This window comes from Rhinopithecus roxellana, chromosome 4 (assembly GCF_007565055.1).
Source record: "Rhinopithecus roxellana isolate Shanxi Qingling chromosome 4, ASM756505v1, whole genome shotgun sequence".
NCBI lineage: Eukaryota > Metazoa > Chordata > Mammalia > Primates > Cercopithecidae > Rhinopithecus > Rhinopithecus roxellana.
The window spans coordinates 98,853,564-98,865,800 of record NC_044552.1 but is presented as its reverse complement, the minus strand read 5'-3'; the positions used below and the strand labels follow the sequence as shown (position 1 = coordinate 98,865,800).

At 40.1% G+C, this 12,237-nt stretch overlaps 1 protein-coding gene across 1 annotated transcript in view; it reads right to left on the bottom strand.

The window, feature by feature from the left end:
* RNGTT (RNA guanylyltransferase and 5'-phosphatase) overlaps positions 1-12,237 on the bottom strand; it is a 330,605-nt gene that overhangs the window by 52,390 nt on the left and 265,978 nt on the right. The window contains exon 14 of the mRNA XM_010357776.1: positions 11,600-11,666. Within this exon, the coding sequence (XP_010356078.1) occupies positions 11,600-11,666 (67 nt within the window). The remainder of the gene's footprint in view (positions 1-11,599; positions 11,667-12,237) is intronic.

The window sequence follows — 12,237 nt, the reverse complement described above, 5'->3', positions numbered from 1 at the left end:
AAGACCAATAACAAGTAGTGAGATGGATTCAGTAATAAAAAAAAATTACCAACAAAAAAAGTCCAGGACCAGATGGATTCACAGCTAAATTCTATCACACATAAGGTGTTCAGGAAGAAAGCTCAGATCTGCAGACAGCAGGTACGCTACCTGGGATTTACTATTCGACGGGGGGAGCACAACCTAGGATCAGAAAGAAAGCAGGTCATTTGCAACCTACCAGAGCCCAAGACCAGAAGGCAGGTGAGAGAATTCTTAGGAGCTCTGGGGTTCTGCAGGTTATGGATCCCAAATTTTGCAGTACTGGCCAAACCTCCGGTACCAAGTTACAAAGGGGGGTGACACGGAACCTTTCGAATGGGGGTCCCAACAGCAACAGGTTTTTCATCGGTTAAAAGAAAAACTCATGTCAGTCACAGCCCTGGGTCTACCTGACCTGACAAAGCCATTTACATGGTATGTGTCAGAAAGAAAAAAAATAGCAGTTGGAGTTTTAACCCAAGACGTAAGGCCCTGGCCGAGGCCAGTGGCCAACCTCTGTAAACAGCTAGACGGAGTTTCTAAAGGTTGGCCCCCACGTTTGAGGGCCTTAGCACCAACTGCCCTGCTAGCACGAGAAGCGGATAAACTATAACTCTTAGGCAAAACCTGAACATAAAGCCCCCTCATGCAGTGGTGACTTTAATGAATACCAAAGGACATCATTGGCTGACAAATGCCAGACTAAACAATTACCAAAGCCTGTTCTGTGAAAATCCCCATATAACCATTGAAGTTTGTAACACTTTGAACCCCGCCACCTTGCTCCCGGTATCAGAGAGCCCAGTTGAACATAACTGTGTAGAGGTGTTGAATTCTATTTCAGCAGACCCGACCTCCGGGACCAACCTTGGATGTTTGGGAGCTCTATGTGTATGGAAGCAGCTTCATTAACCCACCAGGAGAGAGGTGTGCTGGATATGCAGTGGTAACCTTGGACACTGTTATTGAAGCCAAATCGCTGCCTTAGGCAACTTCAGCCCAGAAGGCCTAACTCATTGCTTTAACTCGGGCTTTAGAGCTAAGTGAAGGTAAGACTGTAAACATTTATACTGACTCTGGGTATGCCTTTTTAACCCTCCAAGTGCATGGGGCATTATACAAAGAAAAAAGCCTGTTGAACTCAGGGGGAAAGAACATTAAATATCAGCAAGAAATTTTACAGTGATTAGAAGCAGTATGGAAGCCTTGGAGGGTGGCAGTAATGCATTGTAAAGGATATCAGTGAACTACCACTTCTGTTGCCTTAAGGAATTCTTGAGCAGACTCAGAAGCTTGCACAGCAGCATCCACCCCCACCGAGCTCTGCTCCCTCAGGCACCCAATCTAGTGCCTACTTATTCTAAAGAGGAAAGAGACTTTTTCCAGGCAGAAAGGGGGCAAGCGATAAAGGAAGGATGGATCTGGTTACCAGACGGAAGAGTAGCCATGCCACAGCTACTAGGGGCTGCAGTTGTGTTCAATGTGCATGAGACCACCCATCTAGACTAAGAGTCACTTGAAAAGTTGTTAGGCCAGTACTTCTACATTTCACATCTCTCAGCTGTTGCCAAAACAGTAACACAGCAATGTGTCACCCACCAGCAGCACAATGGTAGGCAAGGTCCAACCATCCCATCCAGCATACAAGCTTAGGGAGTAGCCTCCTTTGAAGATCTCCAAGTAGACTTCACCGAGATGCCCAAATGTGGAGGTAACAAGTATCTACTGGTTCTAGTATGTACATACTCTGGGTGGGTAGAGGCTTATCCGACATGAACTGAGACAACTCGTGAAGTAACCCGTGTGCTTCTTCAAGATCTCATCTCTAGGTTTGGACTGCCCTTATGGATCAGCTCAGACAATGGGCCAGCATTTGTGACTGACTTGGTACAGAAGACAGCACAGGTATTGGGGATCACATGGTAACTGCATGCCGCCTACCAACTTCGGAGTTCCAGAAAGGTGGAAGGAATGAATCAGACTATCAAAAATAGCTTAGGAAAAGTGTGTCAAGAAATGGGATTAAAGTGGGTACAGGCTCTCCCCATGGTATTGTTTAAAATCAGGTGCACCCCTTCTAAAAGAACGGGATATTCCCCTTATAAGATATTGTATCATAGACCCCCTCCCATATTACGGGGACTTCCAGGCACTCCTCGGGAGCTAGGAGAAACTGAGCTGCAAAGACAACTACAGGCTTTAGGAAAAGTTACACAAACAATTTTAGCCTAAGTAAATGAGAGATGCCCCATTAGCTTATTCTCCCCAGTTCACCCTTTCTCCCCAGGTGATTGAGTGTGGATCAAAGACTAGAACATAGACCCTTTGCAGCCACAGTGGAAAGGACCCCAGACTGTCATCCTGACCACTTCCACCACCGTGAACGTAGAAGGAATTCCGGCCTGGATCCACCACAGCCGCGTGAAACCCGCAGAACCTGAGACCTGGGAGGTGAGACCAAGCCTGGACAATCCCTGCAAAATGACTCTGAAAAAGACGACAAGCCCTGCTCCAGTCACACCCGGAAGCTGACTGGTCTACACACAGCTGAAGCATGAGGAAACTCATCGTGGGACTCATTTTCCTCAAAATTTGGACTTGTTCAATAAGCACTTGAGCTGATTTCCCCCACATCGAGGACTGTACCTAGTGTATTCATCAGGTTACTGAGGTAGGGCAACAAGTTAAAATAATCTTTCTGTTTTATAGTTACTGTGAATGTCTAGGAATTTTGAAAGGGACCTGCTTATATAATGCCACTCAGTATAAGGTGTGTAGCCCAGGGAATGATCAACCTGATGTGTGTTACAACCCGTCTGAGCCTCCTATGACCACAGTTTTTGAAATAAGATTAAGAACTGGGCCAGGCGCGGTGGCTCAAGCCTGTAATCCTAGCACTTTGGGAGGCCGAGATGAGCGGATCACGAGGTCAGCAGATCGAGACCATCCTGGCTAACACGGTGAAACCCCGTCTCTACTAAAAAATATAAAAAACTAGCCGGGTGAGGTGGCGGGCGCCTGTAGTCCCAGCTACTCAGGAGGCTGAGGCAGGAGAATGGCGTAAACCCGGGAGGGGGAGCTTGCAGTGAGCTGAGATCTGGCCACTGCACTCCAGCCTGGGTGACAGAGCGAGACTCTGTCTCAAAAAAAAAAAAAAAAAAAGATTAAGAACTGAGGACTGGTGGGGACTCATGAAAGATACAAGTAAAGTAATAACCAGAACAGAAGGAAAAGGAGTTCCCAAACAAGTCACCTTAAGATTTGATGCCTGTATGGTCATTAATAGTAACAAGCTAGGGATGGGATGTGGTTCTCTCAGTTGGGAAAAAAAAAAAGCTAAATAGCAGAAAATAAGTACATTTGTCATGAATTAGGTCTATAGGGTATTGAATGTAGTTATTGGTCCTGTGCTATTTGGGCCACCTGTTCGCCTGCAAAAAGGAAAAAGTAATTTGTCTTGCACCTCTGGTAACTGTAACCCATTAGAATTAATAATTACTAACCCCCAGGACCCCCACTGGAAGACAGGGGAAAATGTAAGCCTAGGAATTGATGGAACTGGGTTTGACCCCCGAGTCAACCTTTTAATCCAAGGGGAGATCCACAAGCGCTCCCCCAAATCAGTGTTCCAGACCTTTTATGATGAACTAAATGTGCAAATACCAGAACTCCCAGGGAAGACAAAAAATCTGTTCCTGCAGTTAGCAGAAAATGTAGCCCATTCCCTCAATGTTACTTCCTGTTATGTACGTGGGGGAACTACTATGGGAGACCAATGGCCTTGGGAGGCCCAAGAATTAGTGCCCATGGATCCAGTTCCTGATATAATTCCAGTCCAGAAGGCCCACACTGGTAACTTTTGGGTCTTAAAAACCTCAATTATTGGGCAATACTGCATAGCTAGAGAAGGAAAAGACTTCACTATCCCCTTAAGAAGGCTCAATTGCCTAGACAAAAGCTATATAACAGCACAATAAGAACAGTCACCTAGTGGGGTCTAAACCATACTGAGAAGAACCCATTTAGTAAGTTTACTAAGTTGCAAACTGTTTGGGCCCATCCAGATTCTCACCGGGACTGGACAGCTCCAGCTAGACTATACTGGATATGTGGATATAGAGCCTATTGACATATTGCTCTATGACCAATGGACAGGCAGTTGTGTCATCGGCACCATTAAACCATCCTTTTTCCTGCTGCCCATAAAAACAGGTGAGCTCCTAGGCTTCCCTGTCTATGCTTCCTGAGAAAAGAGGAGCATAGCCATAGGCAATTGGAAAGATGATGAGTGGCCCCCTGAAAGAATCATACAGTACTATGGGCCTGCCACATGGGCACAAGACAGTTCGTGGGGATACTGAAACCCCATTTACATGCTCAACCGGATTATACAGGTTACAAGCTATCTTAGAAATAATCACTAATGAAACTGGCAGAGCTTTGACTGTTCTAGTGCGGCAAGAAACCCAGATGAGAAATGCTATTTATCAAAATAGATTGGCTCTAGACTACTTGCTGGCAGCTGAAGGAGGGGTCTGTAGAAAATTCAACCTGACCAGTTGCTGTCTGCATATAGATGACCAAGGGCAAGTAGTCGAAAACAACGTCAGAGATATGACAAAGTTAGCACATATGCCTGTGCAGGTTTGGCATGAATTTGATCCTGGGTCTGTATTTGGAAAATGGTTCCCAGCATTAGAAGGATTTAAAACTCTTACAATAGGAGTAATAATAGTAAAAGGAACCTACTTGTTGCTCCCCTGCTTGCTGCCTTTGCTCCTTCAAATAATGAGTAACTTTGTCACTACTTTAATTCACCAAAATACTTCAGCACAAATGTACTACATGAATCACTGTTGGTGTGCCTCACAAAAAGACCTAGATAGTGAGGATGAAAGTGAAAATTCCCACTAATAAGTGAGATTCTCAAAGGGGGGACTAAGGAAGGAGACCACCTCTCCCATTGTCTCCTGTTTCATGAGAAAGCAAAAAGTTAAAAAAAGAAGAAGTGAGATTAACGGCCAGATGGCATGGTGCCAAGAACCAGGTCTGGTAGTTAAACATCAACTCCTGACCTGGCCGCTTGTGTTATCCATAGATTCCAGACATTGTATGAGGAAGACTTGTGAAATTTTCTGTTCTGTTCTGCTAGCCCCCATCACTGATGCATGTAGCCCTCAGTCATGTAGCCCCCACGTGCACAATGTATCACAACCATGTAATGTGAACCCCTTAGAGTTGTAAGCCATTAAAAGGGACAGGAATCTTTACTTTGGGGAGCTCGGATCTTGAGACGTGAGTCTACCAATGCTCCCAGATGATTAAAGCCTCTTCCCTCATAAAACCAGTGTCCAAGAGGTTTTGTCTACAACTGTTCCTGCTACACCTTAAGGTACTAAAAGCCATCAATGACAAACCCACAGGCAACACTATACTGAATAGGGAAAAGTTGAAAATATTCCCCCTGAAAACTGGAATAAGACAGTGATGCCCACTCTCACCTCTTCTATTCAGCACAGTAATGGAAGTCCTAGCCAGGGCAATCAGACAAGGGAAATAAATAAAGGCATCCACATCAGTAAAGAGGAAGTCAAACTGTCACTTTTTGCTGATGATATGATTGCATACCTAGAAAACCCTAAAGACTTATCCAAAAAGAAACTAGATCTGACAAATGAATTCAGTAAAATTTCAGGATACAAAATTAATGCACACAAATCAGTAGCACTGCTATACACCAACAGCAACCAAGATGAGAATCAAATCAACAACTCAACCCTTTTAAAACAGCTGCAAATAAAATAAAATACTTAGGAATATACCTAACAAAGGAAGTGAAAGACCTCTACAAGGAAAACTACCAAACATTGCTCAAAGAAATCAGACAACAAAAACAAATGGCAACACATCCTATGATTATGGATGAGTAGTATCAATACTGTGAAAATGACCATACTGCCAAAAGCAATCTATAAATTCAATGCAATTCCCATAAAAATACCATCATCATTCTTCACAGAACTAGAAAAAACAATCCTAAAAGTCCCAAGTTTACACATATTTATGTCTTTATGTAGGGCTTAGATAGAAAACTAAAACTAAAAGATAAGCAAATAATGGAAGAGTGTGTGTGTGTGTTCAGCTGTAGGAATAATTGTTATGCTCCATTTTATATATTTAATACTAATAGTACAGATGTACAGGTATTTATCGGCATGCTATAGCAAATTTCTGAATTCATTTAACATGTGTCCAAATATCTATTATCTTTTTGTGTTCTTTCTTTTCTCTTTCTGACCTTTATAAAATGGAGCTCGTTTTTAGGTAAAATATCTCTAGCAAACATTGCCTGCAACACCCAGCCACCCACACTGAGGAACTTAAGTCTTGTGATGTTAATGAATGAGAATGTCTTTTCCTCCATGATCAAGTGAACAATTTCATATCATGATTTAATTTTAAAAATCAACAACCAATATGTTCTTAAGAAAAGCAAAGCAGTCTCCATTTTTTAAAGGTTGTATCTCATATTTATGACACAATATATTATCTTTACATTTAGCTTAATGGGAAAAAAGTGAACATAACAAATACTGCTATTTCGTATTCACAAGTCAGGTACAAGCCAACATAGGAAATGAACCTAATTTTTATAACCTAATGTCAAGCATTTGAACTATGATTTTTAAATTGTTATCCAATTAACTTACATTCTAATTAATATGCATGTAATTTGATGGAGCCATAGGAATTATGAAAGAACTTCAACAATTAATAAGGATAAGAATCTTTTCACAGTGAATGCAAGAAACCTTTCCCACAACAACATCAAAGGAAAAAGACACCCTAAAATCATGAACTTTTTTCTACAGGGCCGATTATCTAGGCATAAAGGATTGACAAGAGATTGACTTTTGTCACTGAGCTTGTTAGGAAATGCACAGATAAAGAAAATGTTATATTAATAAATCTGGTGAGTGATAGGGCAACTAGCACTCAGATACACATAACTCAGACTGTGCTTTTGAGACACCATGTAACTCACACCATGAACACAAAAATTATCTCCTTACTGAAATATATCAGATAAGCCTCTCTCTCTTTAGTTACTTCAGCTCTAATAAAGAGAAACAGGATATTCCAAATCATTGGTCAGAAAAATATTGAGCTGTCATAAATGTTCCTGCTGAAACCTATTAGGATTCCTGGCTATACTGCTGAATTTGGTGAATGGGATAGTGAGAGGGGTTTATGAAGAGAATCTTGCCAATTCTCCTCATGTTACAGGGATATTAAGAATGGAAGAAAAAAATGGACTCGAATACTTGTCATTATGTAAGGAACTAGAAAAGTCAAGAGGTTCCATAATTTAAGATCCTAATGATGAACTTTAGAGAATGTTTAGATTTAGGTTAAATTAATGGAGTTAAAGAGGTGCTAATGCTATGGTAACTAAGATAAGATTTTTCATTTAAAAATGTTGATATTGTGATGGCCAGGCATGGTGGCTCACACCTGTAATCCCAGCACTTTTGGAGGCTGAGATGGGCGGATCACTTGAGTCCAGGAGTTTGAGACCAGCCTGGGCAACACGGCAAAACCCCATCTCCACAAAAAAATTAGCCAGGCGTGTGGCATGCACCTGTAGTTCCAGCTACTAGGGAGACTCAGGTGAGAGGATCACCTGAGCCTGAGAGGCCAACGCTGCAGTGAGCTGCAGTGAGTTGTCATTGTGCCACTGCACTACAGCCTGGGTAACAGAGTGAGACTCTGTCCCAAAAAAAAGATGTTGATATTATGACTGAACATCTTCAGTATTAAGTATGTTGCATATTCTATTTAGCCTTAGTCTACTCTGAAAAATCCTTATTTTTCAAAACATAAAAAGATGTCATATAAGCAAGTGGAAAGGAGTTTTAACTCACAAGTCTCACATGGATAGAAGAAAAATAACACATGGAGCCAAGAAACAAATGTGAAGAAAAATCAGAAAACTATGTAACAACAACAAAAAAATCACAAAACAAGTGTATTGGCTTCTGGCCAGGGGCAGTGGCTCATGCCTGTAATCCCAGTACTTTGGGAGGCTGAGGCGGGTGGACTGCCTGAGGTCAGGAGTTCAAGACCAGCCTGGTCAACACAGCAAAACCCCAGCTCTACTAAAAATACAAAAAATTAGCCAGGCGTGGTGGTGTGAGCCTGTAATTCAGCTACTTGGGAGGCTGAGGCAGGAGAATCGCTTGAACTCGGGAGGCAGAGGTTGCAGTGAGCCAAGATTGTGCCACTGCACTCCAGTCTGGGTGACAGAGTAAAACTCTGCCTCAAAAAAAAAAAAAAAAAAAAAAAAAAAAAAAAAACATATATATATGTTTCTCGGAAAACATTAATAGAAAGTTACAAAAACAAAACTGAGTGTCTCAACTCTTTCCTTTTTATAAACTGCCTTGAATGCTAATATTTTTTCATTTCTCTTAAGAAAGCTTAATGGAATCAATTAACCAACCCTTAACTAATATTACTATAAAAACAATTTTTGATAAAAGATTAAATAATGCTTTCCCACTAAGATAAGAAACAAGACAAGTATGTCTGTTCTTGCCATTTCTATTCAACTCTGTATTGTAGGATTTAGTCAGTGCAATAAAGAAAAAGCAGGCCGGGGTGGTGGCTCATGCCTGTAATCCTACTACTTTGGAAGGCCAAGGTGGGAGGATTGCTTGAGGCCGGGGGTTCAAGACCCACCTGGCCAACACAGCAAGACCCTGTCTCTATAAAAAAGAAAATTTTAAAAAAGAAAAGCAATAAAAGGCATCAAGATCAGAAAGAAGGAGAACTGTCCTTATTAGTAGAGGACTATCATTTATGTAGCCAATCCTATGAAATCTACATAAAAGCTACTGAACTAATAATCGAGTACAAGATGGTAGAGTTTAAAGCCACTACATGAAAAAAAAAGATCAATCAGCTTTTTACAGACTAGCAAGTACCATTAAACAATCAGAAATTAAAATTAAATCCTGCCCAAGTGTCAGGGTGAGTAAAAAAAAATTAAAAGAAAACTTTTATAATAGTGTACAAAATACAAAACAGATAAATTTGCTTGAAAAATGTCTAAAACCAATATACTAAAAGCAACAAAATATTGCTGAGAGACCTAAATAACTAGAGAGCGATGTGGCCTTAATGAATTGGAATATTTGATACTGTTAAAATTTCAGTTCTCTGCAAACTGTTCAACACAATCCTAGTCACAATCTGAACAGGCATTTTTATAGAAACTGACAAGATGATTATAAAAATTCATATGGAAATGAAAGGAACCTAGATTAGCCAAACAACATAGAAAAAGAACAAAGTTGGAGGATTTACACTATTTCATGATTTGTTATAAAGCTACAGAAATCAATATAGTGTGGTTATTGGTAGAGGGATAAACACATAGGTCAATGGAATGGAAGAGTCCAGAAATAGATTTACACACATATGGATCAACTGATTTTCAACAAAACTGTAAGGTCTTTATTCTTTTCGAAAGTGGTTTTGGAACACCTATATATCAACATGTCTGGAAAAAAAAAGTTTGAGAGTAACATTCTGGAAAAAAAAAGATTAAAAGAAAAAAAAAAAGAACATCAATCCATACTTGACTCTTCTATAAAGATTAACTCAAATGGACAATAAACCTAAATGTAAAACCTAACAGTATAAAACTTCTATCAGAATACATAGAGAAAAATCTTTGTGACTTTGGGTTAGGAAAATATTGCTTAGATACAACAACAAAAGCATGAGCCATGAAAGAAAAATAAACTGAACTTCATCAATACTAAGAACTGCTCTTTGAGGACACTGTTAAGAGACGAAAAGACAATCTACAGCTGGGAGAAAATAATTGCAAATCACAAATCTGATAAAGGACTTATATCCAGAAGATACAAAAAATGTTCAAAACTCAGTAAGAAAACAAAAAACCCAATTTTAAAATAACAAGATTTGAAGACATACTTCACTAGAGGAGATATGAACATATATTTGACTAGATTCAGATGAGAAAAAAGTACATGAAAAGAATCTCAGTCATTATGGAAATGTAATACAACTACCACATGACCCAGCCATTCCGCTCCTAGATATTCACCCAAGAGAAAGAAAAGCCTATGTCTATGCAAAACTTGTACACAAATGCTCACAGCAGCTTTATTTGTAATAGCCCCAAACCAGAAACAACCCAAATGCCCGTCAGCAGGTGAAAGGATAATCAAACTTGCTATAGCCATAGAATGGAATACTACTAATGGCAAAAAAACACAATTACTTTTACACCAACCTGATACTTGGCAATAAAAAATAATAAACTAGTGATAAGTGCAATGATGTGGATGAATCTCAAAATAATTATGCTGAGTGAAAGAAGGCAAAAAAGAAAGTGAATATACACTATATGATTTCACTTATATAAAGCTCTAGAAAATGCAAATTAATCTATAATAACAAAAATCAGATTAGTGGTTGCCTGGAGACCACAAGAAAAAAAGGGGGGGGGGGGGAGGAGGGGGAAATTTCAAAGGGGCACAGGGAAACTTTTTGAAGTGATTAATATGTTAATTATCTTGATTGCAGTTATGGTTTCACAACTACAAGCATGTCATAATTTATCAAATTGTACAGTTGTTTGTCAATTAGATCTCAATAAAGCTGTTAAAAACTTTTTGTTTTCGAGGCAGTCTCACTCGGTCGCCCAGGCTGGAGTGCAGTGGTGTGATCATGTCTCACTACAACCTTGACCTCCCAGGTTCAGGGAATCCTCTAGCCTCAGCCGCCTGAGAAGCTGGGACAACTGCCATGCCATGCCCAGTTAATTTTTTTTTTATTATTTTGTAGAGATGAGGTTTCACTATGTTGCCCAGGCTGGTCTCGAACTCCTGGGCTCAACCAATCTTCCAGCCCTGGCCCTCCCACCTTGGCCTCACAAAGCACTGGGACTGTAGGCATGAGCCATGTGCTTGACCTGTAAACATTTTTTTAATGGCAAAAGGGATGATCTCAAAGATTAATCTCTAAATGTACTCTTCTAAATTAATCACTGAACTATTTTGGTCAAAGTCATCTTTACTATGGCAAGAATATTAAAATAATCAATTCCTTTGAAAAGCTGAATGATTTCTTCAGCAGAAATACGCAGAAGCTAATGAAATTATCACTTCACATTCACTTTTTTTTTTTTTTTTTTGAGACAGGGTCTCACTCTGTCGCCCGGGCTGGAGTATAGTGGTGTGATCATGGCTCACTGCAGCCTCAAACTCCTGGGCTCAAGTGATCTTTCCACCTCAGCCTCCAGAGTAGCTGGGACTATAGGCACATGCCATTGAACTTGGCTAATTACAAAAATTTGTTTTTTTTGTAGAGACATGGTTCCCAACATAGTCTCAACATCCTGGGCTCAAGTGATCCACCTGTCTTGGCCTCCCGAAGTGCTGGGACACCATATTTTTATATGTTGATGATTATTAGTAAGTTTTTGATGGATTCTAGATAAGAGAACATCCAGGAAAAGTACCCTGAAAATGAACAAACATACCTTGATTTGTGCAAAGGGTCTTTCATAACCTCCAACATACAGAAGGCCAACATTCTGAGGAAGTAACCTACAAAGAAAAAAAAGCATTATTTATAAAATACTCCTTATGAGTAAGGTTGTATAATTATCAAAATTTGAATAATAGATATAATATAGATACATTATAAAATATATTAGATGGATGCCATGAGAAAAGTATTCTTGTCTTTCACACTATGAGACAGTAATCATCAAATAAATAATTTTATATTTCAGAAAATAATGGGAGCCGAGTGTGGTTGTGTGTGCCTCCAGTCCCAGTTACTCGACAGACTGAAGCAGGAGGATTGCTTGACTCCAGGAGTCCAAGGTTGTAGTGTGCTATGACTGCACCTGTGAACAGCTACCCCCTTTAGTCTGGTCAATATAATGAGACCCCGTCTCAAATAATAATAATAAGTAAAATGTTGAGAATGAAAACTTAAATGTAGAACACTCTAACATATTAGTAATTCTAACAAAATTACAGAGGGTCCTTGAATAATACAAGTTTGAACAGCATGAGTCCACTTACACAGGGATCGTTTTTCAATAAAAGTTACACTGAGTGTGCCTGTCTCTCCTGCCTCCCCTTCCACCTCTTCCACCTCTTCTCCCTC